The sequence below is a fragment of the Typopeltis vanoorti genome, chromosome 3 (assembly GCF_054136105.1).
Source record: "Typopeltis vanoorti isolate ZY-2024b chromosome 3, IOZ_Tvanoo_1.0, whole genome shotgun sequence".
Lineage (NCBI taxonomy): Eukaryota > Metazoa > Arthropoda > Arachnida > Uropygi > Thelyphonidae > Typopeltis > Typopeltis vanoorti.
The window spans coordinates 64,201,417-64,227,324 of NC_143551.1; the positions used below are offsets into that span (position 1 = coordinate 64,201,417).

The following is a 25,908-nucleotide window of genomic DNA, read 5'->3' on the forward strand; positions in this document are numbered from 1 at the left end:
GTAGCGGATTTATTTAGAAGTATAACATCATCTGCATAAACCAAAGAGCTGACATTAACATCTCCAATTTTGATATCAGGTTTATTACCACTTTCCTTCATAATGTGATCCATATAGATAATGAATAACAGAGGGGATAATGTATATCCTTGTCTCACACCAGATTTAACATTAAACCATCTTCCTGTACTTCCTTCAATTCTAACTGCTGACTTACAACTCAAATAAAGACTAAGTATTGCTTGATATAATGCCACATTGACACCATTTAACTGCAGCGTATTGAATAGCTTCTCTCTAGGCACCTTGTCATATGCCTTTTCCAAATCGACAAAACTTAAATACAGATCTTTGTTATATTCCCATGCTTTCTCGACTATTTTTCGTAAAGTGAAGATCTGATCCTGACAGCCTCTATTTGGCCTGAATCCAGCTTGTTCTTCACCAAGCTTTTCTTCCACAATTCTTCTCAACTGTTTCTCAAGTATACTTGCGTAGATCTTGCCAGGAACACTCAGTAGGGAAATACCTCTGTAATTCTCACATTCAGTTTTATTTCCCTTTTTATATATGGGTACTATGAGAGCTCTATTCCAATCATCGGGAATTCGTCCCTCTGTCCAGGCTTTCTGAACTATGCAGTACAGCCATTGTAAGACTTTCATACCACCATACTTCAGCATTTCTGGTCGAATATCATCTACTCCTGCTGCCTTTCCACATTTCAAGCCTTTGATGGCTTTTTCTACTCAAGTATGGATATGTATTCCTGACTGCATGCCTGGTCAGTGTTTTTTTATCACTGTGCTGTCATCACTGCTTGTTTCATTTTGCAGTTTTTCAAAGTAATTACTCCATACTTCAAGGATATCTTTTTCTCCTGTTTTCATGTCACCTTTATCATCTCTAACTCCTTTTACAGCACTCTTTCCTCCATTCCTAAGCTTCTTCAACAACCTCCAGAATATTTTGCCACCTTCTTGATATTTATTTTCTATATTCTTGCCAAAGTCCTCCCATGACTTTTGTTTAGCTAGTTTTACACACTGTTTAGCTTTCTTACATTTGTCTCTGTATTCTGTAAGAGTAAAAGCTGACTTATTTGCCAGGAACTTTTGATATGCTTTCTTCTTTTTCTTCACTGCCTCTTTAACTTCCTGTGTCCACCAGGGAGTTCTGATTTTTTTATCCTGGCACACAACCTCGCCACATGCCTCTCTGGCAGAATCAATCAATGTTTTCTTCAGAGTTTGCCACTGAATCTCCAAGGTTTGATTCCTGTTCTCTAACTCTTTCATTTTCTTTTCAATAATCTTTCTGTATTTTAGTCTACAGTTCACATCTGAGAGCTGCTCAACTTTTATTCGCTTTAAAACTTTCTTACATGTTATTCTTTTCAATATGAAATTCAATTTTATTCTGCTCAAGAGTAAATAGTGATCACTTCCAATTTCAAATCCTCTGTACACTCTGGTGTCTTGCACCAGGGAGAAAACATCACTATCAACAATAACATAGTCAATGAGACTTTTCTTATTCCTAGCCTCTTCTCTCCATGTGAATTTGTGCGCATTTTTATGTTGGAACATGGTGTTAGTAATAACCAGTCCATGTCCTGAGCAGAAATCCAACAGATATTTGCCATTATTATTAGCTTTGCTCTTTTCTCCAAATTTTCCCAAAATATTTTTGTATGTCTCACAATCATTTCCTACTCTGCTATTTAGATCCCCAACAAGGACCAACTTTTCCTTTTTCATTGTGGCAGTTGCTTTTTCTAGAGCGTCAAAAAATTCCTTCACTTCTACCTTAGTAGAACCTTCTGTGGGACCATAGGCACAAATAAGTCTCATTGTCCAGTTCCCCATTCTCATATTTGCCCACATTACTCTACTTGAGACTGACTGCCATTCAAGAAGATTAGCCTCGTATTTTGTGTTGAATACTATGGCTACAACTTCTTTTCCTTGATTTTCATTGCCTGAATATAACATTTTGTATTTATTGCTCGGAAAGATCTCACCAGTTTTGGTCTTTTTTGTTTCAGTCACCCCTATTATGTCGATCTGGTACTTATCTAATTCCTCAGCTAGCTCCATTTCTTTGCCATTCAGGCTTCTTACGTTGATAGTACCGATCTTTAACTCTGGTGATGTTGAGTTGGGGTTTGTTTTCAGATTTGTTGCAGTAGTTGACTTTTCGCTGTTCGCCCTGGTTCCCTGGCGAAAACAACGGGGGCCTTGTTTAACCGGGCGACGCCTCAGTCGGCATGAAATTTTGTCATGTTGTACCATCATTTTTTATTTTGGTTTAACCAATAAGAATACAATTTGGTCGGCTAAATCCCAAATTGCCAGCCCATCCTCGTTCGTTCAGTATCAAAGTAGATACCCAACAGGGTGCACCACGAGAAGGTGAGGATTGGACATTAGGTCAGAAGCCCTGGTCGGTTCTCCGCATTCCTTTAAAGGCTATGTGGAGGTCTCCTCTCAGTTATACAGCTTTGACCCTTAAGCACCAAGTGAAAATAAAATTTTCAACATGGAATAGTTTCTGATAACATACCATTCTAATGGTGACCACCCTTTCTCCCCATTAATGTTTGAAAGAAAACTAATCATGATGCTAAATGCAGATAAAGACATTATGATTTGTTTCCCCATCTCATTTTTGATCTAAGATCCTCTTTTTGAGGTCTACTCCGCCTTCTCTTCCCAATTAGTTTATATGTTATTAATTGTTTAGAATATAAGGTGTTGGTCATTCAGTTTACATGTTTTATCCTATTTTGTTTAATTTTTCTTGTACTGATTATATTTTTAGCATGATGTAATAATGGTTTTTGCCTAATGATGTCTATTTTGTGTTTCTCATGAATCATTTCACCTGTTTTTCCTTTTTGTTAATCTTGTTTACTTATTGTCCAAATTTTGCTGCCATACTAAAGTATTGTATATTTTTAAGCAAGTTTCTTTTTGTACACGATTCGAATTGGGAGTTCTGTTTATCAGACCTATAATCTGTAAACATTTTGAAGTTTTTAATTTGATGTCTTTCTCCTTCATATTATATTTCACATCCAATATAATTAAAAGTATTTTTCTGTTCTATTATTTTTATTATTAATAACTATTTTACTTTTAAGAGTTTGTCTACAAAATGCCACTGTTTTTAGTTTTATCTATAGATATTTGCATTCCAAACTGTTATACTATAATGTTTAAATTATACATTGCTCTTGTTGATATTTTTTCTTCCACTTTTACTAAACTTCTTAGAATTTTCAAGATAAAGCTTTCTTAGGATCATTCTTATTTTTTATAACTCACCTGTCCGACTCATCTCCATGACCAAGAACTCCACCATCTCCCTTTCCCCATGACCAAACTTGTGTCTGTAAGCATGCTTGACCATTTTCTTCTTTTCGTTGACTGTGCAGAGACTTTTCTGTCTGGTTTTTCCTCTTCTGGCATAATTTGGGCATAAGTGATTCAAGACTACCTTTTCGTTCATTATCCTTAAGACGCTGGGATCGTCGCACTTCTATTAAGGACCGGATAGAACCTGTCCGTCTTAAAGGCATACATTCAGAAACTTGCAGGTATTTATTATCATCTTCAATCACTTCAAAAGATTCTTGGCTACTGCAAGATTCTTCATTCGAGGACTCACTCAATCTATATGCAAAAGAAGGAATTCTTGTCATTGTAGTTCTCATTTTGGAAACAAAACTTTTCATAAATGGTATTTTAGGATCATTTTGGTCTTTCTGTACATCACAATTACTTTCGGAAATCTGTGACGGAGAAAAAGAGCAATTAGAAGAACCAGATGTTAAAGAAAAGTGACGATTTAAAAATTCTCTAGCTGACTGATGGTCAATAATTGAACCTGAGCGTTTCGAATGTGCACCATCCAGAAAAGTTTCTGATCTTACAGAACTATCACTCTTAACATTAGACAAATGAGTCTTTTCAGGAGATTTGTCACGCATTTCAACCTCTGTTCCATCTTCCAACCTCATAATATTCTTCTTCTCACACGTGTCATTTGGAAGTTCACTTACATTTTCATTATCAGATTCAATATTACCATTAAAGCCTGTTAGATTTCCAACAGCAGCCTGTTCCATAGTAACTTCAGTAGCTGCATCACTTAGAACTAATGATTCATCGCAGGTGATAATTTCATCCTTAGATTGTACATTTGAACATATTTTTCCCTCAGTATGAGAGACAAACAGTGGATCTTTATCACTCAGCAGAGCACTATTAGGTCTAGAATCATTAGATTTTTCAAGTGGGAGCCCTAAGGGACAAATATGACCGTTTGTAATAACACCATTACTGTTTAATGAATCCTTTGATTTACATTCTGAACACAAAACAGAGTTCATGGCTGATTCTTCATTACAAGTATTCTTTGGTGTTTCTACTACAACTAAACTATGGACAAGACCACATGCAACAGAAAGTACTTTTTGGTCATAAAAAAAGCTATGCGGTACTGGAAGAGTATCATTAATATTTTTCAACCCTAACTGTATGCCTGTTCCCCAAACCCACAATTCATAGTTACTAGTTATTGCCAATGTGTGTGCTTCTCCACAAGCAACTTGAGTTATATGAGCTTTCTTTGAAATTACTGCACTACACACACAGCATTTTGTTTTCGATTCAGCTAACTTCACATGAGTAGGCAAAAGAAGCTTGTCCTTACCAGATATACCACACTGTTTATAGGAATTATCTCCCCACATATAAATATCACCATCATCACACACTGCTGCATTATGTCTTGCTCCACAGGAAATAGAAACAACTTTTTTAGGAAGTTCTTTAATTTGACAAGGTTCCTTTAAGTGATCTTCTGCATCTCCTAAGCCAAGCTGTCCACTTTCACCTTTTCCAAAACTATATAAATTTCCATCTTTTGTGAGAAATAAACAATGATCTTTGCCAAATGCTAAACTAGAGACATCATGGCCACTGATTGTCACTAGAGAATCGGGAACACAGCAAGTCCACAAATGACCAATAGAACTGTTTGCATGTTCTTCAGAATTCCTGAAAAAGGAAGAAATACTTTAGCATTTAACAGTAAATTTATATGAGAGAGAGAGAGAGAGAGAGTGTGTGTGTGTGTGTGTGTGTGTGTGTGCATGCATGCACACATTCTCTAATACAATTCATGGGTGGAAAAAAAATCTGCCAGACTAATGGTACCATATATACGTTTAACCTTAACTGGTATATGAAACAAGACAAATTAAATGGTTAATATTTTTGAGTTATTTGCTAAAAACTAATTTCTGGAAGGAAAAACCCTACTTGTCTGCAGGAAATAATCAACTAATTTGGAAATCAAATGAAATAGGCTTAGGAAAAGTTCCTCTAATTGGAAACCACCATCAAAACAAGAACAGTGCATGTATGTAGCATTATGGAAGTCAACAAAAGGCTACTACTACATAGATATCCCTTAAAAAAAGAAATGAAAAATATAATTTCCCTTTAATGCTTTGATAGAGAAATTAGTCATATATGCATATTTTCAGAATGATTTGTCTATTATTATTATTATTATTACTCAAGACCCCAATGGAGTCAGAGACTCATCTAGGAGGTCCTTTTATCATACACACAGCTTATCATACCGTGCTTTAAACACACTCAAATTCTCTGCAGACACCATTCTCAGGCAAGGCATTCCAGTCATTCACAACTCTGCATGAAAAAAAACTGCTTCTCACTACCCTACTCACACCCTCTTTATACAGTTTCCAGGGATGACCTCTGGTTCTCCCCAGATCTCCCACTATTTTCTGTAGAACCTCTCCAGCATTGATCCTATAACAACCCCTTACTAACTTGTAGGTCTCTATCATATCTCCCCTCTTCTTCCTCCTGTCCACCAGACTCTGCAAGTTGCATCTTCTCAATCTTTCCTCATACTTGACATTCCTGAGGTTAGAACTACCTTTAGTCAGTCGCCTCTGGACCCTTTCCAACATCTCTTCGTTCTTCTGAAAATCAGGTGACCAAATCTGGGGACATAGTCCATGTGTGGCCTAATCAAAGCCTTATACAATGGAACAAGAATCTCCCTACTTCTACAAGTCAGTGTCATCCGAATCATTCCCAGAAGCCTTTGTGTTGTCTTCACAATTTTGGCTATGTGTCCCCTAAATTTTGGATCCTTATCTACTATCACCCCCAGATTTCTTATTTCCTCCACCTCCGACAATATATCCTCACAAAGCATAAATTCTGCATTCCATTTTTGTTTTCCAAATTTTAAAAATTACATTTTGCAATACTGAACTCGCATCCCCATTCCCGTGCACAATCACTCAATTTATTCAAGTCTTCTTGTAAAGCCAGAACATCTTCTCTACTGTTCATGATTCGTCCCAACTTTGCATCATCTGCAAACAACTGAATATCTCCATCCAAATCTTCTCCAATATCATTAACATACAAGTTAATCAGCAAACCAGACCCCTGAGGCACACCACTAGTAACTTTCCTTTTCCTGGATATCGCTCCCTAATACACAACTTGCTGATACCTATCAGATAGCCAGTCTCCAATCCAATGCATCAATCTAATATCCAACCCCACCCACTCTAGTTTGACTATTAACTCATCATGCGGTAATCAATCAAAATTCGCCTTTGCGAAATCTAAGTATATTACTGTGTATCCTTCTCCTCTGTCCATGGAAGCAGTCATCTTATTGTAGTAAGTAGATTACTAAAACATAATCTCCCTTTAGCAAATCCATGCTGTCCATCAAAGATAATACCACTGTTGTTAACCCAACTCTGGATGCTAGTTCTCACAAGCTTCTCCAACAACTTAAAAAAGATATTATGGAGGCAGCATAAGAGAAATGGAAATAACCAATTCCATGAGGACTACAAAGACTAGGCAAGGCATGTGACTTGGTTGGTGAGGATAGCTAAAGAGAGGTATGACCATCAACAACAACACCTGACACACAGATAGGCCTATAGTTTGATGCTTGAGTTCTATCACTTCTTTTATGAAGTGGCACAATCTTGCCCTCCTTAGGAACTTGACCTAGTGCAAGACTGGTATTTTAAAAAAAAAAAAAAAAAAATGTCAAGGTCAGCGTCAACTCCCTGGCACATTCCTTCAGAATATGCAGTGATATATTATCAAGTCCCACAGCCTTATTTACATCTAGTTTGCTCAACTCCTCATACACCTCTTGCTCACTTACAGTCAGTCTCTCTTCCCCATCATCAACTGCTCTTAATCTCTCCATCAAGTCACATTCACAAGACCTTTATGAACTGCTCATTAAGTATCTCCACCACACCTTCTGCAACAGCTGTCTTTATACCATTTTTCCAATCGTCATCCTTCTATAATCATTCTTTCTTTTGCTGGCTACATATCGAAAGAACTCCTTAGGATTCTTTTTGGCTTCATTAGTTAATTGATGGTCATACCTCTCTTTAGCTACCCTCACCAACCAAGTCGCATGCCTTGCCTAGTCTTTGTAGTCCTCATGGAATTGGTTATTTCCATTTCTCTTATGCTGCCTCCATAATGCCTTTTTTCTCTGTATCGCATGTTTAATATCTTCATTCATCAATTTCACACCTACCTTATTTAACCATCTGACCCATGGAATGGGTCATATTTAGACATTGCATCTACTAGATAGTTTTTGAAAATTCCCCAAGCTGCATTGATCTCTTTTCCAGCTAACTCCTCATTCCATGCTACACCTGCAAGCTGTATCCTGAGCTCTTCATAATCCCCCCCCTTGCAGTTCCATATATCCCCATTTCTTACAGAGGTCCACACTGCTGGCAACCACCCAGGTAATCACCTCATGGTCACTCTCACCAATTGGTGGGTGATTTGACACTTCATTTATAATTACATCCTCTGATGAGATGCCCAAATCCAAGACCCTCAATCCTCGTGTGCCCTCTGTTACATACTGTCTGAGGTAGTTATCCCTCAAAAACTCGAGAAACTCATTTTCTTTACTTCTAGTTGCTATCTCATCATTCCAGTCTATATTGCCATAATTAAAATTGCCCATAATGATCACTCTTTTCTTATTTGATTGGCTAATTTGATTCTACATTTCATCCACATTTCCTGGTCTATAACAACATCCAACCAAGTATTTCATTCCATTCACCTCTATCTCAAATCATACTGCCTCAAAACCACTGGTACTATTTCCCTCTTGCATCTCTACTTTGTATGGACATAACTCTTTCTCTATCATCAATAGCACTCCCCTTCCTTTTATACACTTTTATTCTCATGAAACACATCATACCCTTCCCTCTCTATTCCTGTCAGGATGTCATCTTCATCTAATCATGTCTAACTTATTCCAACAATTTTTGGGTGAACACACTCAGTGCAACCATTTCATCTGCCTTGTTTCTTACACTTCTGGCATTTATATACAAACACAATAGCTCATTACTGGATCTACAGCTAGTTCCACTGATAGCACTTATTCGATATGATCTCTCCATACTCGACTGGGGCCATTTCCCTTTCTGCTTATTCATTTTAGAACCCTCTTCAATTCCAACTGTTTCCTCTTGATCCCAGGTCATCCCATTCCTTTCCTGTCTACACATGCTCTTAGAACATGTGTAGACAGGAAAGCTCACATCCTCTTGGAGCATAAACCTTCCTCAAGCTGTGTAGTGTACCCCTGCCCACCCTGAGCCTCCCCGTTTCCCTGTTCATCTTGCACGCCCATTCTCTCATTTTCCATACTCATGCCACTCACTTCCTCATTCATAACTACCTCTTCAATCTCTCCTGCTCTTCCAGATCACTTCCCTCTTGATCTGATTCATTCTCTGTACTCATTATTACTTGTCTACCTTCCAGCAGCAGTCTCTCCGAGTGACTCACACCATAACCACTGAAATGCAGTCCATCACTCCCATACAGTTTGCGTCATCCTTCAAACTCATTCCACACATTAACAAATTGTACTCCCCTCTCCTCACACATTTCAACCAACATATCATTCATAATCCTTGCTTTCCGCCTCATCTCACCACAGTAGCCATACAACATGCTTACTACCCTTCCTGTCACACTATTCTCTTTTATCCATCTAAGCAACTTCCTGATATCCATTCTGAAATGTTCTTTGTCCTCTGTCAAGTCATTCGTACCTATTAAAACCATCAACTCCTTTGCTTGCTCCATTCTCATATCCAATGCCTCAATCACTCCACTCATTTTACTGCCTGGAAAACATACCTTGTGCATCCTCTCATCCAGCACATCTTTAATAATGGAGTCGCCATACAATGCCACTCACTCATCTTTTGTTAACTCTTTCGTACCTACTTGATTTGATCTAATCATTTTCACCTGAATTTTCTTAATTTCAATCTGCATCCATTTCATCTCTTGCCTCATCCAACTCAATTTGATTCTCGTGTCATATTCTCTCTATCATTCAATCTTTCTAATTTTCGAACTCTTGACTTCCGCTTCACACTCTCATTCATCCTTTTGAGTTTCCGTACTGTCGGTCCATGTGTCCAACTTTCGCTTCAATTCATTCTTTCTATTTTTCCCACTTTCGAACCTTGCATCACACTATTTCTGGATTCATTCATTCTTTCGATTTTTCCAACTTTCGAATCTTTTGTCATGCTATTTCCAGTTTCTTTCGTTCTCTCAATTTCATTGCCTTCCACCACATTCACCTCGCTTTCATTCTTTTTACCATCCATTATGGTTTTCAAATCACTCGTTTTTTTTTTCAATGATTTTTTTTTTAATTTTCGCCTTTCTTTCACATGCTTCTCTTTCGAACAAGCACTCATTCTTCCCTCGATATTCTCGCTACTAACACTTTCTGTCATCAAATTCATATTAGCACTTATCAAATCTTCGTTTAGCTCACACTTTGCACATACCCTCCTTCCATCACCCTAAATGTCCACAAATCATCTATATAATCAAAAGAATACATATAGCACACCTCGCACTTCACGAAACGACTGAAGTCTAAAGTTAAAGTCATGCACAGACAAAGCCGCTGCCATTGTTTGTAAAAAGAAAGATGTTATTTGGTATAGTGACTATAATAAAACATGCTATTGATGAGCGAGTTATAACTCCGAGTTTTCCTGGAGCGAAAATTAAGAATTTTAAGGAAGCAATTCAAAAACAGAAAAGAAAAGTAAATGACATCGTAATTGCAGCAGGTACTAATGACTTAATCAATGCGTTCAGTATGAGAAAGGACATGAAAAGGTTTGGAAGAGGTGAGAGTCAAGAGTGAGAAAGTGAAAATCGTCAGTATTTTACCTCGATATGATAAAAATGAATTTAGAAGGGCTATGATGACTAACGATTAGATGCGTAAGCTGTGTAGAAGGAATGCATGCAAATTATTGGATATGTGTGGAGTGAGTTTGAGGGAAGATTGGATTTGTATAAGAGGGTTGGCCTACACCTGAATGTGTTTGGTATCGGGAGTCTAGAAAAACAAATAACTGGGACCTAACATAGAGAGTCAGGAAAACTAAATTATAAAGGGAGGAATGGTGAGAATGTGAGAGTAGGAGCGACAGTGTTATATAACTGTGTTAATGATGCAAATGAGCTTTGTCGTGGAAATGTTGATGAGGAGAGAATGGTTTCAGGTTTATGTTCGTCCAGTTTGGACCTATCAAATGTGTGCAAAGATGTCTACGTGTGTAAGGCAAATTGTCCAAACGTGTCAGGCAGACTGCAGACAAGACAATACAAAAGAACAGACAGATAGATTATTATGTCTGTACACAAATGCTAGGAGTATCAGAAACAAAGGGATGGAGTTTGTTGCTTCAGTCAATATGTTTCGACCTCAGATTGTAGGCATTAGTGACACCTGGCTATCAGAATCAGACCTACTAGTATCGAGTGTCATAGGTAAAGGAAGGATAGAGAGGATAGGAGAAGAAGAGGCATGCTGCTAATGATATAGGATGACTTGAGTTCAGACCTATGATTGTAGTCCTGCTATTAACAGTATTTCATGTGGCAGTGAGTTTGAGGCCATCTGGTGTGAGGTGGAATCTAACAAGATCAATTACATAGTGAAGTGTTACAGACCTGGCGGATCGGTTGCTAGTGATGAAGAAATACACACCAAATAGAAAAGATGAGCATGAAAAGAGTAATCATAATGGGAGACTTTAATTATCCAAATATTGATTGGGTAGCAGTAGATTCTCATGAGAAGAATGAAAATGTATTTATTGAGCTGTTGTGGGACAACTTTATCAAGCTGCATGTGACAGAAAAAACTAGAGGTCAAAGAGTGTTAGATTTGATTATAGTATCAGAGCGCATTTCAGTTAAATGATTTAACTATTCTGCCTCCGGTTGGTTACAGTGATCACGTGGTGCTCACTTGGAAAGTTTATGAATGTTCCATTCAGAAAAGGTTATGTGCTGTACTACAAAACAGGAAATTATGACCAACTGAGGAGTATACTGAGTTCCATGGAATGGGATCGGTTCCTGGATGGGAAGAATATCGACAGTGCATTCTGAGCATTTTAAACAATACTTAAATGATGCAACATCAGAATGTGTCCTGAGAGTTCGAAGAATAAATAGAGTAGGAGTCAAATGGATGTGTGATCTTATTAAGCAAGAGATTCCTAAGAAAAGGATGATGTGGAAGGAATAGCATGTGCATAAGGATGATGTGCATTATGAAAATTATAAGCATAAGCTATAATAGACTCAACTGTCACACAGAAAACAAAGTCTAAGTATGAAAAGAAACTAGCTCTGTGTGCTAAAGAAAACCCACAAGAATTCTATCAATATGCTAGAAGTAAAAGAAAGAATGAATAGGAAAGAGTAACTCTTCTAAATGCAGATGGCTTGATGGTTACAGATGCAGAAGAGGTTGTTCAAATGTTGAGTGCCCAATTTGTTAAACGTTATCAACCTGGTGTACGCAACATTGAGCTCACTGCTACCTCTTCACTGGATGAAGAAATTCAGGTGAATGAGGACGAGGTAGTATTAGAGCTGTTGTATAAACTGAATAAAAAAATTAACAATAGGGACTGATGGGACATCAGCACGTGTGCTAAAAGAGTGTTCAGCTGAACTTGCTATTATCTTTGACCAAGCTGTTTAATAAGAGTCTCAGAACAGAGAAGATTCCACAGGAATGGAAAGAATGTAGGGTAGGTTACATAGGGGAAACAGGACGCACTATCCTAATCAGAAAAGACGAACACAAACGACACATTAAATGCCTCCATTATGGAAAAACAGGCCTATCAGACCACGCACTCCAAACATACCATAGAATGGACTGGAAAGGCACCAAGTCCTTACACCACACCAAAACCTGGTTTGAGAGAAAATTCAAAGAAGCCTGTGAAATGCTGAAACACAATCCAAACTTGAATAAAAATGACAGACTAATCGTTCCAAGCAGCTTAGATTCATTTTACCTTTATAAAGTGCAGTGGCATGTAGATTGCATCTTATACATATGTATTTTCCTGAGGATGACCTCAATACAGAGATCGAAAAGTCGAATGTATTACTTTCCTAATATTGAGTAAAGTAATTATTTAAGCATGTGTGTTGTATGTCTCCATAAATTTTTAACTATGAATGAGTAACAATCAAAAGAACATGCCAGAAATGTAAGGCATGTGTCAACTGTCTTTTAAGATTGTTTGGAAGTGATTATTGGAAAAGTTGAATTCAATTATGTTAAGAGTGAGATCTGAAAAAAAAGTTTCTTTATCAAGCATCCTAAAGCCTGATTATCCAATGTAAATAACTTTCTTCATTCTCTCAATTCATTTCACATTCAGTTCATATTAGAATTAGTGAAAATAAACTGATTTTTTCTTTATGTTCTAATCAACTAGGTGGCAGTATCTCAATGAATATTTACTGACCCCCTTCCCAGTGGGTGCTACCTTCATGCTTTCAACTCTTCGCCATCCCTCTCAAAAAACAGGCATAATTTATACTCTAAAAAAGTGAGTCTAAAAGGTATTTTAAAAAAAAATAGACTAAAAGACCCCAGTCTCTTCTCCACCAGTTCATCCTTAATCTCTTGAAAGCATTGATTGACAAATCACTGACAATGGATTCTTGCAACCTGTCCATTCATTCACCACTCTCCAAGTGAAAAATTTGCTAATCATACTCTTACTCAGTTTCTAGGGATGACCCCCATGTTCTGCCCACACTAGCGAAGTACTGAAAAATTTCCTCTATATCAGACCTTTTAATAAAATAAATAATAAGAGATAAAGTTTACATTATACAGCAAAAAAATTCAGCAATGCAATATATGATCACTTCTAAGAAAGAGCTATATTAATAGAAAAATTATTGCCAATTTGGATTGAAGTTATTCAACAATGAATGCTAATAAGTCATATGTTTATACAAGAGAAAATCCAAGATGCTATAAATTGACTTACAAGGAAAACAAGAGCTGGTGTTATACGAACTGTAAATATGTGCTATTATAGACTATCAATATATAATACTACATATATCACACACAATGAAAATTTAATACTGTTTCTATTAGTTGTCTTACAATTACATATTCTTTTACATTCGTATACTCAATAAGATATACTGATAAGGCATTTTCTCAAAATTTTATTTTTCATAAGCAGAACCTGTTTAACTTTTCCTTTGAAATGAATATATTTGTCAAAATTACATCATATTTAAGCACCATTCAGCTTACATGGAACCTTCAGAACAAATTAACTATGTAAGTCAAGGGCTCTGTATTTGGATGTGGTGTATATATATATATATATATATATATATATATATAACATGTACTGTGTTCAGTTTTAATTAATATCCTGGTTTGTATTTGAACAACGGAAGAGCAAGACACTCCTCTCTACCAAAATTCTAACATTGATTCAGTACAAAAACTCTGTATTCATCTTACAAGTCAGCAATCCACCAAGATTGATTGCCCTATTCAAGAGTTGCAATATCAGAGTTGCTTACAAGCTTATCCACAGCTTCCTTGTATCTCTGGAAGATAGTAACCACTACAACATCTAGGTGTTTAGATATTACATGTACCTGTGATCTGTCTTATATAGGTAAGACAAGCATGGGTTTTGAAATGATGATGAAACATATCAGCAATGCGGCACACATAAGGAGGAAAAAAAATGGTTTGCACACCATTCATTTCCCACAAATCACATCATCAATTTGAATAAGCCACCATGCCACCCCCATCTCAATAGCTATATTTTTCCTAATACAATGTGGCTTTTATAGGCATCGTTGATCTTTAAACCATTTATAAACTTGTACGAGAGATGCATTCCTGAAAGTAAGAACATCTGGTTTCAGTTTTCTTTGAGACAGGAAAAAAGCTTATGCAATAGCCTAGAGATATGGAATATTAAAAGACCTCTAGAATCTAGATCTCAGAGGACACCTTCCTGTATTTATTAACATTTTCTGTCCAGGCAAACTTTCCAGAGTGGGATAGAGTTGGAAGTATGCAATCTTGGCCATAATCAAAAACTCATTATGGGGTTTAATGGAATAAGTACAGCACATATAGATAATTAAACACCATATTTAATCATGCCAATATTTTATCTCAGTCACTGAAACATTGTCAGGGAAACAATATTAAAATGAAAAATATGCACACAAAATTTCACCAACACTAAATGGAAAAGATTAGACTGAAACATGAAGTCCTAAGAGCAGTGATTAAACATGTTTAATTATTTATAGCACTCCCTCTTAGGATTTTAGGCTTTGTCTAATCTTTTCTACTTAGTGTTTGTGCAAATTGGTGTCTGTTTTTATAATTTGAATATTGTTTCCACTGACAATGTCTCAGTCACTGAGACATTGTCAGGAAACAATTATTTATATCTGCTGTATTTATTCCATTAAACCCATAATGAATTCAAACCAGCACATAAGTCTAAATAGTCAATCATTAAGAATAGGATGTTCCCTGAGGCAGTCTTAAGTGCAACAGTTTTTGCTATTAAAGTCAACTCAGTCACTGAACAGCTTCCTCTCACTATAGGCAATACTCTACATATTCAGGACTTCACAATTTACTGTTGCACTTGTAACATGAGGGTAACTGAAAAACAACTTCAGCAAGCAATTGATTGTGTTTCTCTATGGACTCTGAATAATTATTATTGACACCTGCAGGGAGTCGAACGACTCATCGAGGGAGGGAGGGTACCTACTCTACAACTCAGTCTCCACCACTCAAATCCACCAACTGACTGCAACTACACCAACACCATCTACCACCAACCACCACTAGTATTTCCACATACAATCAAAAACATCCATGCCCACAGTAGGATTCGAACCCACAGCCTCTGGCTGGAGAGCAGATATGCTAACCACTCAGCCAACCAGGCCGGCTGGATTCAGCAGAAAAAAGTGTCTGTGTATACTTCTGTAAAAAATGCACTCTTCATCCAGAGTCTGAATTAAGAATGGGACAAACTTTTATTCCAGTAGCAACAGAAGCAAAAGTCTTCGGACTCATTTCTCATTTTTGAGAGAAAATTCCTTGCACTTATTTGTCAACTAAGAAAAATTGCAAAAGAGCATCAAATCTCCTTGTGCTCTTTCCCATACCAAATGTGGTGCAGATCAATCCTCATTCCTTCATCTTGATATGGACTTATATGTACTAAGCTGGATTGTGGGTCTCAAGCAGTGGTGGCATGTACCTAAGCACTGCGCCACTGAAGCACCCCTAAGGGGAAAAAAAACGAAAAAATTAAATTTTGTTTGTTTATAAATAATAACAATGCTTACAACATTATATAAATGCAATGCAACATGTTAAAGGTTACACCTTATGTTTCAACACTGATTGAATACTTAATAATTGGCATTGTTCGATTAATGCTTTAGATTATGAAACAAATGCACTGCGATCTAACGCAGTGTCAGAATTATAACGTTCGGTTCAGTTGTGGTTAGACATGCTGATATTCGTTTGCACTTGTCACTGCATGTAACAAGTGAATCCGACACTGCTCATTGAGCAGTGTCACTACAGATAAATCGTATGCTTGCACACATTATTTCTGTGAGATACAAAACTTTTTATTATTGCTGTGTGTTCGTGGTGAGGTTGAATTATTTTTGGTAAATCTTATTTTATTCGGTTAAAATAACATATTTATTTATTATAGATACAAGGCTGAATTATGTGTCACTATTGAAAATATGAAAAGAATTATATTTTCTCAATATTATCATTACGTGGAAAATTATCGTTACACTAAACATATGCACTGCGATCTAACGCAATGTTGGAATTATCACATTCAGTCAGTTGCCGCTAGACTTGCCAATATTCGTTTGTCACTGCATATAACAAGTGAATCCAACACTGTTCACTGAGCAGTGTTGCTACAGATAAATTGTATGCTTGCGTGCATTATTTCTGTGAGATAAGAAACTTTTATTATTGGTATTATTATTATATATTAAACATTATATTTTCGATAAATCTTATTTTATTTATGGATTTTTTTTTTTTCAAATAATATTTTTAATAAAGCTAGTTTTTAATATGTAAATTTACTTATTAATAAATTTGTTACTGATTAGGAAAAAAATGATTATTTTTCTTATTTTGTATAAGCAGCACCCCCACTTAAAATGTTCACCGGTGCCACTGGTCTCAAGTCTATGGTTTAGCAAAGCAGAATAACCTGCAATGGTTGGATCCTATCCATCATCAGAGTATACAGATAGCTGCTTGTGTCTTTTGCACATAGCTCACTCAGTCTTTATGTTGAAGCAAATGAACCAGCTATATCATTTAGATGGAAACAGCTGTCACTTATTTATGCCCTGAAAAAGTTTCTTCCAGATCAACCTACATGGACTAGTCTCTTTTCTCTGCATTGAGAAGCTCAATGCTGAAAGTTTTTCTACTTGGTCATATTATAAATTAAGGAACATAAGGATATGTGCTTTGCATTATGGAACACTAAGGCAAGTGATGTGAAGTCATTAGCCTCTATATTCGAGATGCCCAGTCGTGAAGTTACTTCACATGCTAACTTTGTTTACTTTCACTTGGATAAAGGATTAAACCAAGAATATAATTTCTTGTCACGTAATTTTTAGGGAAGCTCAATATCTCACACATCATTTTGGTATGCGTGTTAAAGAGACTATGTAAGCTGTTGGCATCAATGTTGACAACATTGCCACCAAACATAACAGCATCCTTCCATGTCATGTTTGCAATCATCTTGCATCCGTTCACTTTGTCCACTACAGTGTCTCATGCTCCATCTGTCTGCCTGCAGTTGTTTAATGCACACAGAGCAGCCCACTCTGATCTCTTACTTATCAATACTGATGGTTCAAGGTCAGAGATTTCTGTTGGCATATCTGCTGTATTTTCTGACATTATGATCACCAACCATATCCCACCTGATTGTATATTATATAGCAGAGTTCCATGTCATTCAGCTTGCATTTATGCATATAAAAGAAACTGCTAAAAGTGTGTCATTTATACAGACTAACTGAGTTCGTTACATGCTATTTCCTCTACTATGTATAATCCACATCAAATGCTATGCAAGGTGTTACACCTGTTGTACAAAATGAAAACCCTTAATTTTGATTTTTTGTTGTGGTGGATTCCCAACCACGTTGGAATTAAGAGAAATGAGACTGCAGATACAGCTGCTAGATCAGCTCATAATTTTTTGACAAGCTCCTTAACAGTACCATATACAGGGTGTTCGGGATAAATTTGACAGTTTCGTAAGGAAAAAGAAAATCTTCTTTGTATCTATTAAATTTAATGAATTGACAAAAAAACATTACAGGCAGAGTTAATTACAATACTATCAACAAGATTTACTCAAAATAACCACCATTAGCATCGATCACAGCTTCAATTCTGCTTCGGAACCTCGAACAAGCTGATGCTACAGTCTCCCTGGGAAGGGCCGCAAAAACTGTTTTAATTTTATCCATTAACTGGGCTTTTGTATTACTGGAAGTGCGATTGGTGTCTTTTTCAACTGCACCCCATACAAAATAATCCATGGGGTTAAGGTCTGGGGAGTTTGGAGGCCAAACATTTGGACTGGTGAAGTCGTAGAAATTTTCAGACAACCATTTCTGACTTTTCCCAGAGGTGTGGCAAGGGGCCGAATCCTGCTGCCATACATACGGCCTACCATTGGCTACCCTTGTTATCCAGGGCTTGACTACAGTTAGCAACTCCACGAACAAAGCCCGAATTCCAATGCCAGGGTTCTTCAACACCTGTTCCTGCAGATTTGCGAGGAATTCTGCTGTACGAACGCAATCAGATCGTCTGCTAGGGATCTTTCTTCTTGCTACATCCTCGTAGTCACCATTGCAAGTCTCTAGTTCATGCCTGATTGTTTTTACTGTATTCAGGGAGCATTGGGCAGCAGTCGTAATATCCTTATTTTGATGGCGGGCACGAATCATCATGATACAAGTTATTCTCTTCTATGATTCAGGTGGGTTCCAGCTATCCATCCTTTCTGACATCTTGTATATGAATGAAGAAGGGTCCAAACTTTTAAATGAAGAGAAGTGTGTGTTAATACATGTAACTTACGGAAAAATATAATTAATTATAAATATGTCAAATTTATCCCGAACACCCTGTATAGACTACAAGCACTTAATGTGATCGAAGCTAATTGCTCAATGGCAGTCATCATAGCAGGAAGCATTGAAAAACAAATTACATGGCGTTAAGCCCAAAAATAAGCATTGGCATTCTAGTCAATGCAGAAAGAGAAGAAAGGAAGTTGTGCTTGCTAAGCTCTGCACAGTCATCTTACATATTCTTATTTACTGAGGGTTGATGACCCACTTGTGTGTGAAAAATTTCACATGTCGTACTTCTGGTAGAGTACCAGCACTTTACATGCAAGAGGAAAGAAATTTATATCCATCTAGCCAAGTCATATACAGGCAGATGTTATCAGATTCAGACAAATTGCATGATTTTAAACTTTTCCAAAGAATTAATTTGTACAAACATATGCCCTATCTCAATAGATTCTTTGCTCCATAACACAGCTTTCCAAGCTTCCATGGACCACTGTACATGCTCTTTGCACCACTGAAGATGACTCTGCATGTTGGTTTAGGTAATGTGGAGCTTGAATAATGTGGTCCTATGATGGAAACCTATTTGTGAGCCTCTGTTCTGAATGTTTTTGTGCAGATTCAATGTGTCAGCTGATGAGTGGCGGTTTTTACATATTATCCTTCATAGTACCTTATGATCATGTTCGGTGACCACTTGGTTATCAGTGATACCATTTCAGTAGTATGGCATCGCTGATTGTTGGTCTAGGATGGCCAAATTTATCAACAATTTGCTAAACAGATAGGCCTGTAACATATCATCTTATCACAATGCTGCTTTCTAACTCTCAGTTTCCTTCCCACAGCCATTTCACCTGGATACAGTTCCACTGACTTGGCAACATCATATTCCCCAAATTTATATCAGCTACAAACATGCGAGTCATTACATGACACGATGCACCTTGCCCATGGGGATATCCGTCGACTTCTTTCCAAGCAGTGTATAGTCACTTATATGACCTGATTTATTTATCAAACACAGGGTCCATCAGAAAAGACTGAAGTGGTACATAATAATAGTAATTAAAACAATTTCTATCAAATACAGAGTTGTGAACTCTACTATAGCCTAATTTAAATAACTGCCTCTGAAATATTATCAATTTCTGAAGAAACCTTGTTACTTGCCAATGTAATTTTTTAATCTATGTTATTATAATCTTATTTGTATATATTCCACTACATTATTTTTTTTTTACGTTAGACCAAACTATACTTATAGCATATGCATTGCTTTCCAATTTTTTTTTAATTGTTCTCTTTTTTTTAATCTTATAACTTCACTGAAAGGCCAAAAAACTTAACTGAAAATTCTGTTTGTAAAAATTATTACTCATGTTTTTCCATTATTCTTTGTATTCTAATATGCTAATAACAGGATCTGTACATTGCACATGCTTCACAGTTTCATAATGTTGTCATAACTGTTTTTGTGTTTAAATATGTGAATTTTACCAACAGAAAATTATTGAACTATAGCAGATACCATACAAGTACACTGCTAAGTGAATTTGCATTTCTTCTGTCAACCAAGTTCTTTGCCATAAAGTGACTCAAGTCAACCACACAAAAGAAATATTGAAAAACGGGATGCTCTCCCACTTGTAGAGAGCAAGAACAATTTAGACCTCCTTCCCAGAAAAGCAATGCATTAAAGAGAGAGGGATTAATCAATGTTTTAAGGAATAGAGCATGTGAAGAAATATATAAATGGAAAAAGTTACTGTTTGAATGATTCAGTATACATCTGCAACAACACATGGTGTATAATGAACATTTCTTTTGAAAATGTATTTTCAAAAGAAAACACATTTTCTTTTGAAATTTTGAGTATTCTTAAAGCTGCATAGGGCATATCCACTGACCCACAAAGAGAAAACAGATATCCACAACACCCTTGAGATAAAATGTTAACCTCAGTCCTGTTCTTATGGCCGATAAAACCTAATGCAGAGGTGTCTTATTGTCATTCGCAAAAAAAAAGAAGAAGAAAAAAATGATAAAGTCACATATGTTTTACTGTCATTGAAAAATTCCTTGAGCTTCAGTACTAAAGTCAGATACCAACATGTCCTTTAACTACCGTATCATTTTTAGAGTTAAAAATGTCGCAATAAATAAAGAAATAAAATCCAGTCTCCTCCCATTCGAGTATAATTTTCGATAAAAAAAAGAATAACTGTTTGAAAAAATAAATGCAGTTATCAAATATTCCAATATTTGCATATCCTGGGAGATATAAACAAGTTAATTTCATTTAGGATTTGTAATGAAAGTATGGATCGGATTTTGCCACGGGGGGGGTCAAAAGTTTTTATTATGTGAAGGAGAGAAAAAGTGTGCAAGTTTGAAGGAAATGGTGGGGATGAGACTATTCATATAAATAAACATTCATGGCAAGATTTTAAAAAAATAACAAAAAGAAAAACATCATCATACCGTCCTTCAAGTGGTTCCATAATACGGTATACAGTTATCAACTCGAGAAAGTTATTTCATTCCAAGAAATTCAAAGGAATCAGCAACTTTCTTATTCATTTTATATCGTATGAAAAGGCACATTAATGATTCAATTAAAACTTCTTTATGTTTAAGATTCACGTCTTTATACTTAAGTTTGCTACACGTCACATATCTTGAGCACAACTTGTTATTCAGTTGCAATTATCGCTAAAATAAATATTTAATAATTTATCATATATACACAACATCAAGCTAAACAAACAACTTTAAACCCCATCCCCATACAAACACACAGTCATTTAAAGGATGACAAGTAATCCATGTCAAATCCCTCTCGTGTAAAATTTTTTCGAGCATAAATACAAAAAAAAATATGGTGAGATGAACGGAAGTTACCTCGGAGATTTATTTCAAATTACTGACTCTTTGCAGCATCCCGCAGAGTTAAAAAACTATTTATTTAGTTCTTAAGTTTTACTTACACATGTATAAAGCATTATTTGATTGGTTAATGAAATCTTCAATGCTTCCTCATTAAGTGATCAAGAAATGTAAAAGTCAGGGTAACGTAATGAGCGGTTATCGAGGATCAGAGATCCAGTATCATCAGTATTATTTGAAGGTATTAGAAGGGAAGGAAGGCCAGATGGAAGTGAAATTAGAAGGATGTTATTTGCACAAACTCATCCACAACGGCAATGTTCTGTTCCTCAACCAAGTGGGCTTCATATTATAACTCAGAAATTGGTTCTATGAATGCAGAATACGGTTACATCTTATTATTGTTATTATTATTATTATTATTATTCCTGATACCTCCAAGAAGTCCGAAGACTCATCGCGGGAGGACACCTACAACTGTCTCAACCACTACACCGAACCTTTACTGCGAATCATCTCCATCAAAGCCAACTACCGCCCACCTTCACCACCACAACAACTAGTATTTTTTTGTCTGTAAATAGTGTGTTCTGAAGGGCCGATTTGTCTGTATGCGTGATGAAAAACCCGAGTTTCCCGGAGGGAAAACCCTGCTACCGCCGTATGAGATCAGCTAACTCACCTTCGATTCAAATCGTCCAGATAAAGATTCCTCACGTCGCGACGAGAATCGAACTTGGGCCTATTCCAATCGAAGGGTTCAATGTACCGTCGTTCTTCCAATTGCGGTAAGGATTATGTGTCACTACTGTGTGAAAATACTGAATTCAAGAAGGAGATAACAGTATCTCAATACGGTATCCCATAAAGCTATTTTCATAGTCCTACGTTATCTCTAGTCATCAGTCGCGTATCCGATCCTACTAATTGTGGATTATTTAACACTCAATCTTTCCTTAGAGTCTAGGGAGTGTGCACAACCATTGGTTCCTTGTTCTGTATCATCGAAGTCATCTGCAATGTGTTATAATACACAGGATATAACCGACATCAAACTTGGTGCCTTGTCATTTGGTGGAGACCCTCCTCTATTAACTCCTGGTTTTTCTTCACATAGCAATCGTAATTCTATGATAAAAGATAATACATGCGGATTGCCTGCTGTCACTGGTTGTGGTAATCATCACTTTCATAAGAAGCAACCTCAGTCACAAGTGCCATTAAGCGCCATCTGGAAAGTTTGATGTTGGCAGCACCACAACATCAAACTAGTGTTTTCGTAAGAAGACTGGTGGTAATGAATTATATGATTTCAAGAATGTGTAGGAAAAGAGCTCTGGAATATGTTGATGTGGAGTGCGATTGATGACAAAAGAGAGTTCTATTCAAGGGATGGGTTGCGTCTGAACATGGGGGATCATGAGAGTTTAAAAACGTAGTGGTACTCTGAAAAGTCGAAGTATTCGAGCAGGAAAACTAGCATTGATAATGTGGAGAATAAAAATGAAAGGCTTATGTAAATAATATGTTTCAGGTGATCGTCTATTGTGGAATAAAGTGGAGATAGAGCAGTCAGTTAAAAATCAGTACGGGCTATTGAGAATATTGAAACTGCTGGAATGCACATAAGAAGAAAGTGGATCGGTCACCTAGACAGAATTTACGAGTTTTTGTATAGTAATGGAAGTATCAGATATAAGAGGGAAGAATTTTTGGCATTAGCGAGATTTGGCTGACAGCAGAAGATGTATTTAGTGGAATAGAATCGGATGGGTATAGTCATTTCGACGAGGCCAGAGAAGATGGGATTGGGGGGGGGGGGTGATCATTGCTTATGATTGCTGAAGAACTGCAGCCAAAAAAAAGCAATATAATATAAAGATATGTGAATAGCAGTTCATTTAATGCAACCAGTCTGGTGTGAATTAGCGACCATATTCGGTATATATACAGTATATATATATATATATATATATATATATATATACTGTATATATATATTGGTTGCTGCTGTAGGCTGCCTGGAGCGGAATGAAAGGAGTGATGTGGAAGACATGCACGAGCAAATTAGGGAATGAGTGCAGGTTGAGTAAGAGTGGAAAGAGAAAAGATCACATGGTACATAGAAAATGAAATTTATAAACTTAAAAAAAAAAATCAGCTAACGCCTTTTTGTTCCCGTATTAGGCGAGGCCGTTTTAAGCCTTATCTAACTTTTGGAGACTGAGTGGGCAGTTCAATCTCCACTGGTAGCCAATCAGAGATAGCTGGCCCAAGGCTATCACTAATTAATCGGCACGCAGTGAAGAAGGCAGCTAGTAAGTGACGCCATCTGGTGGTCCCTAACGCTAACACAATATATTTAATGTCTGAAAATAGTGTCGGTTCGACGGCCGATTTTCTTGAGTTTACAGGACGAAAAACTGGAGTTTCCGGGAGGAAAAACCCGCTAGCCCGTGCCAGAGATCGACTAACTCTGGAACCGGTCGAGAAAAGGCTTAGAAAAAGTTCCTATAGTAGGCGAATAGATTCGAACGCCTTTCATCGTGCGATCAAGCGTTTTAGAGTGCAAACGCCACTTCTACTAAGCTACACAGGCAAACTTTCTAATAGATAATTACTTTTAATAACATGGGACTCTTGGTGTGAGAGTGTTGGATCTCGTCATGGAATCAGATCTATTCAGAAGTAAGGTGACCATATTACCTCTGGTTGGTGAGAGCAGTCCATGCAAGCTTGTGGATGTCTCACTTGAGAAAGATGATCAGCAAGATCTCGATCAATATAATACTCAGATAACAAACGTGACCGGCATGATAAGGAAGGTTAAATCAAACTATAGGAAGACCCAAACAAGCAGATCAAAAGAAATTCTAAATAATTCTTTCTGCTACATGGCAAGTAAAAAAAAAACAAAAAGAGGATGCCTTTTGGAAGAATAACTTTACTGGGTGCTGATGGGCGCAGGTGACAAAGGCAGATGTAATAGTAGAGTTACTGAGTGACAAATTTTCAAACGTTCTATCACCCAAATTAGGATATTTCTGTGTTTCACATAGCAAGAACCTGATATGAGAAATCAGGCTAATGAAACAGAGATACCTTGGATATTGAAGAATCTAAATGCAAATACTGCTGTGAATAGAATATCGGTTAGAGTATTACGTGAAAGAGCAGTGCCTTTTACTAGACTGTTTAACTTAAGTCTGAGTTCTGCTATGGTTCTAAGGAAGTGGAAGGAGGGTAACATTTTTTTTGCATAAAGGAGGTTCTATGACTGCAGCAGAAAATTATACACTAATCACCATTTCGGGAGTGGTGATAAAAGTATTGGAAAAGTTGGTGGTTGGGGGGGGGGATGCATGGCTTTATTAAGGGTAGGTGTTGCCTTACTAATTTATTAACTTTTTATAATAGAGTGTTAGCTGAGTTTCCTATAAGGGAATGGCTATAAAATGATACTGCTGGAGTTTCCTAATGGGTTTGACAGGAATGAAATCAGCAAACACCTTTTATTCCCTTGCAGCAAGTATCTTGGAGTGAATTAGCTCTATATAACTTTTAGAAACTGAATCTTCACCGATAGCTGGCCAAAGCCTATCAGTAATTATAAGCGGAAACAAATGAAGAGACTACTGAAGTGTCACCATCTCGTGGTCTCTAATTCTAACACAGTATGTCATTATTTGAAATAGTGTGGGTCGTGCGATCGATTTTCTTGAGTTTTATGGGACAAATAAAGCGAATTTCCTGGATAAAAAGCCCGCTTGCCAATTCTAGGGATGGACTAACTCAGGAAATAGTCGAAGAAAGGTTTGTTTTCATTCTTTGTGCTAGGTCGCCCGACAAAAGACCTAGCACAAAGAATACAAACGCCACTTCAACTGAGCTAGACAGGCCACCCCATGGATTACTGTTATGCGAATTGGAACAAATGGAGATCGATATTAAACTGCGATGTAGATATGAGATTGGCTATCAAAATGTAATGTATATAGGAGCAGAGTCCAGGAGGATTAAGATAAACAGTGGTGTGCTACAAGACTCTGGCGTGAACTATTAACTATTTATTTTGTGCATAACTGATATATGTAATGATTGGAATGGCAATGGTCAGTTGTTTGCTGATGGTGTAAAGTTGGGAAGCATAATAGCTAATCAGGCCAATGTAAACATATTGCATGAGGATCCACGCAACTGACCAAGACGTATATATAAGTCCAGGTTACCATGAATGCAAAGTGCATATTAAAATTGTAATACCATTGATATTACATTGAAATATATGAAGGATACGAAGTGTAGAGGAGTGATGTATTTTATCCATATTGACGTGGTT

At 36.8% G+C, this 25,908-nt stretch overlaps 1 protein-coding gene across 4 annotated transcripts in view; it reads right to left on the reverse strand.

Annotated features, from left to right (window-relative positions):
• Als2 (Amyotrophic lateral sclerosis 2) overlaps positions 1-21,463 on the reverse strand; it is a 550,533-nt gene extending 529,070 nt beyond the window's left edge. For all 4 annotated transcript variants that reach the window (XM_090415655.1, XM_090415656.1, XM_090415654.1 and 1 more), the window contains exons 1-2: positions 21,165-21,463; positions 3,330-5,066 (exon numbers count right to left, since the gene is read on the reverse strand). In XM_090415655.1, coding sequence (XP_090271781.1) covers positions 3,330-5,066; positions 21,165-21,184 — 1,757 coding nt within the window. In that variant the 5' untranslated portion in view covers positions 21,185-21,463. The remainder of the gene's footprint in view (positions 1-3,329; positions 5,067-21,164) is intronic.
• Positions 21,464-25,908: the final 4,445 nt, after the last annotated feature.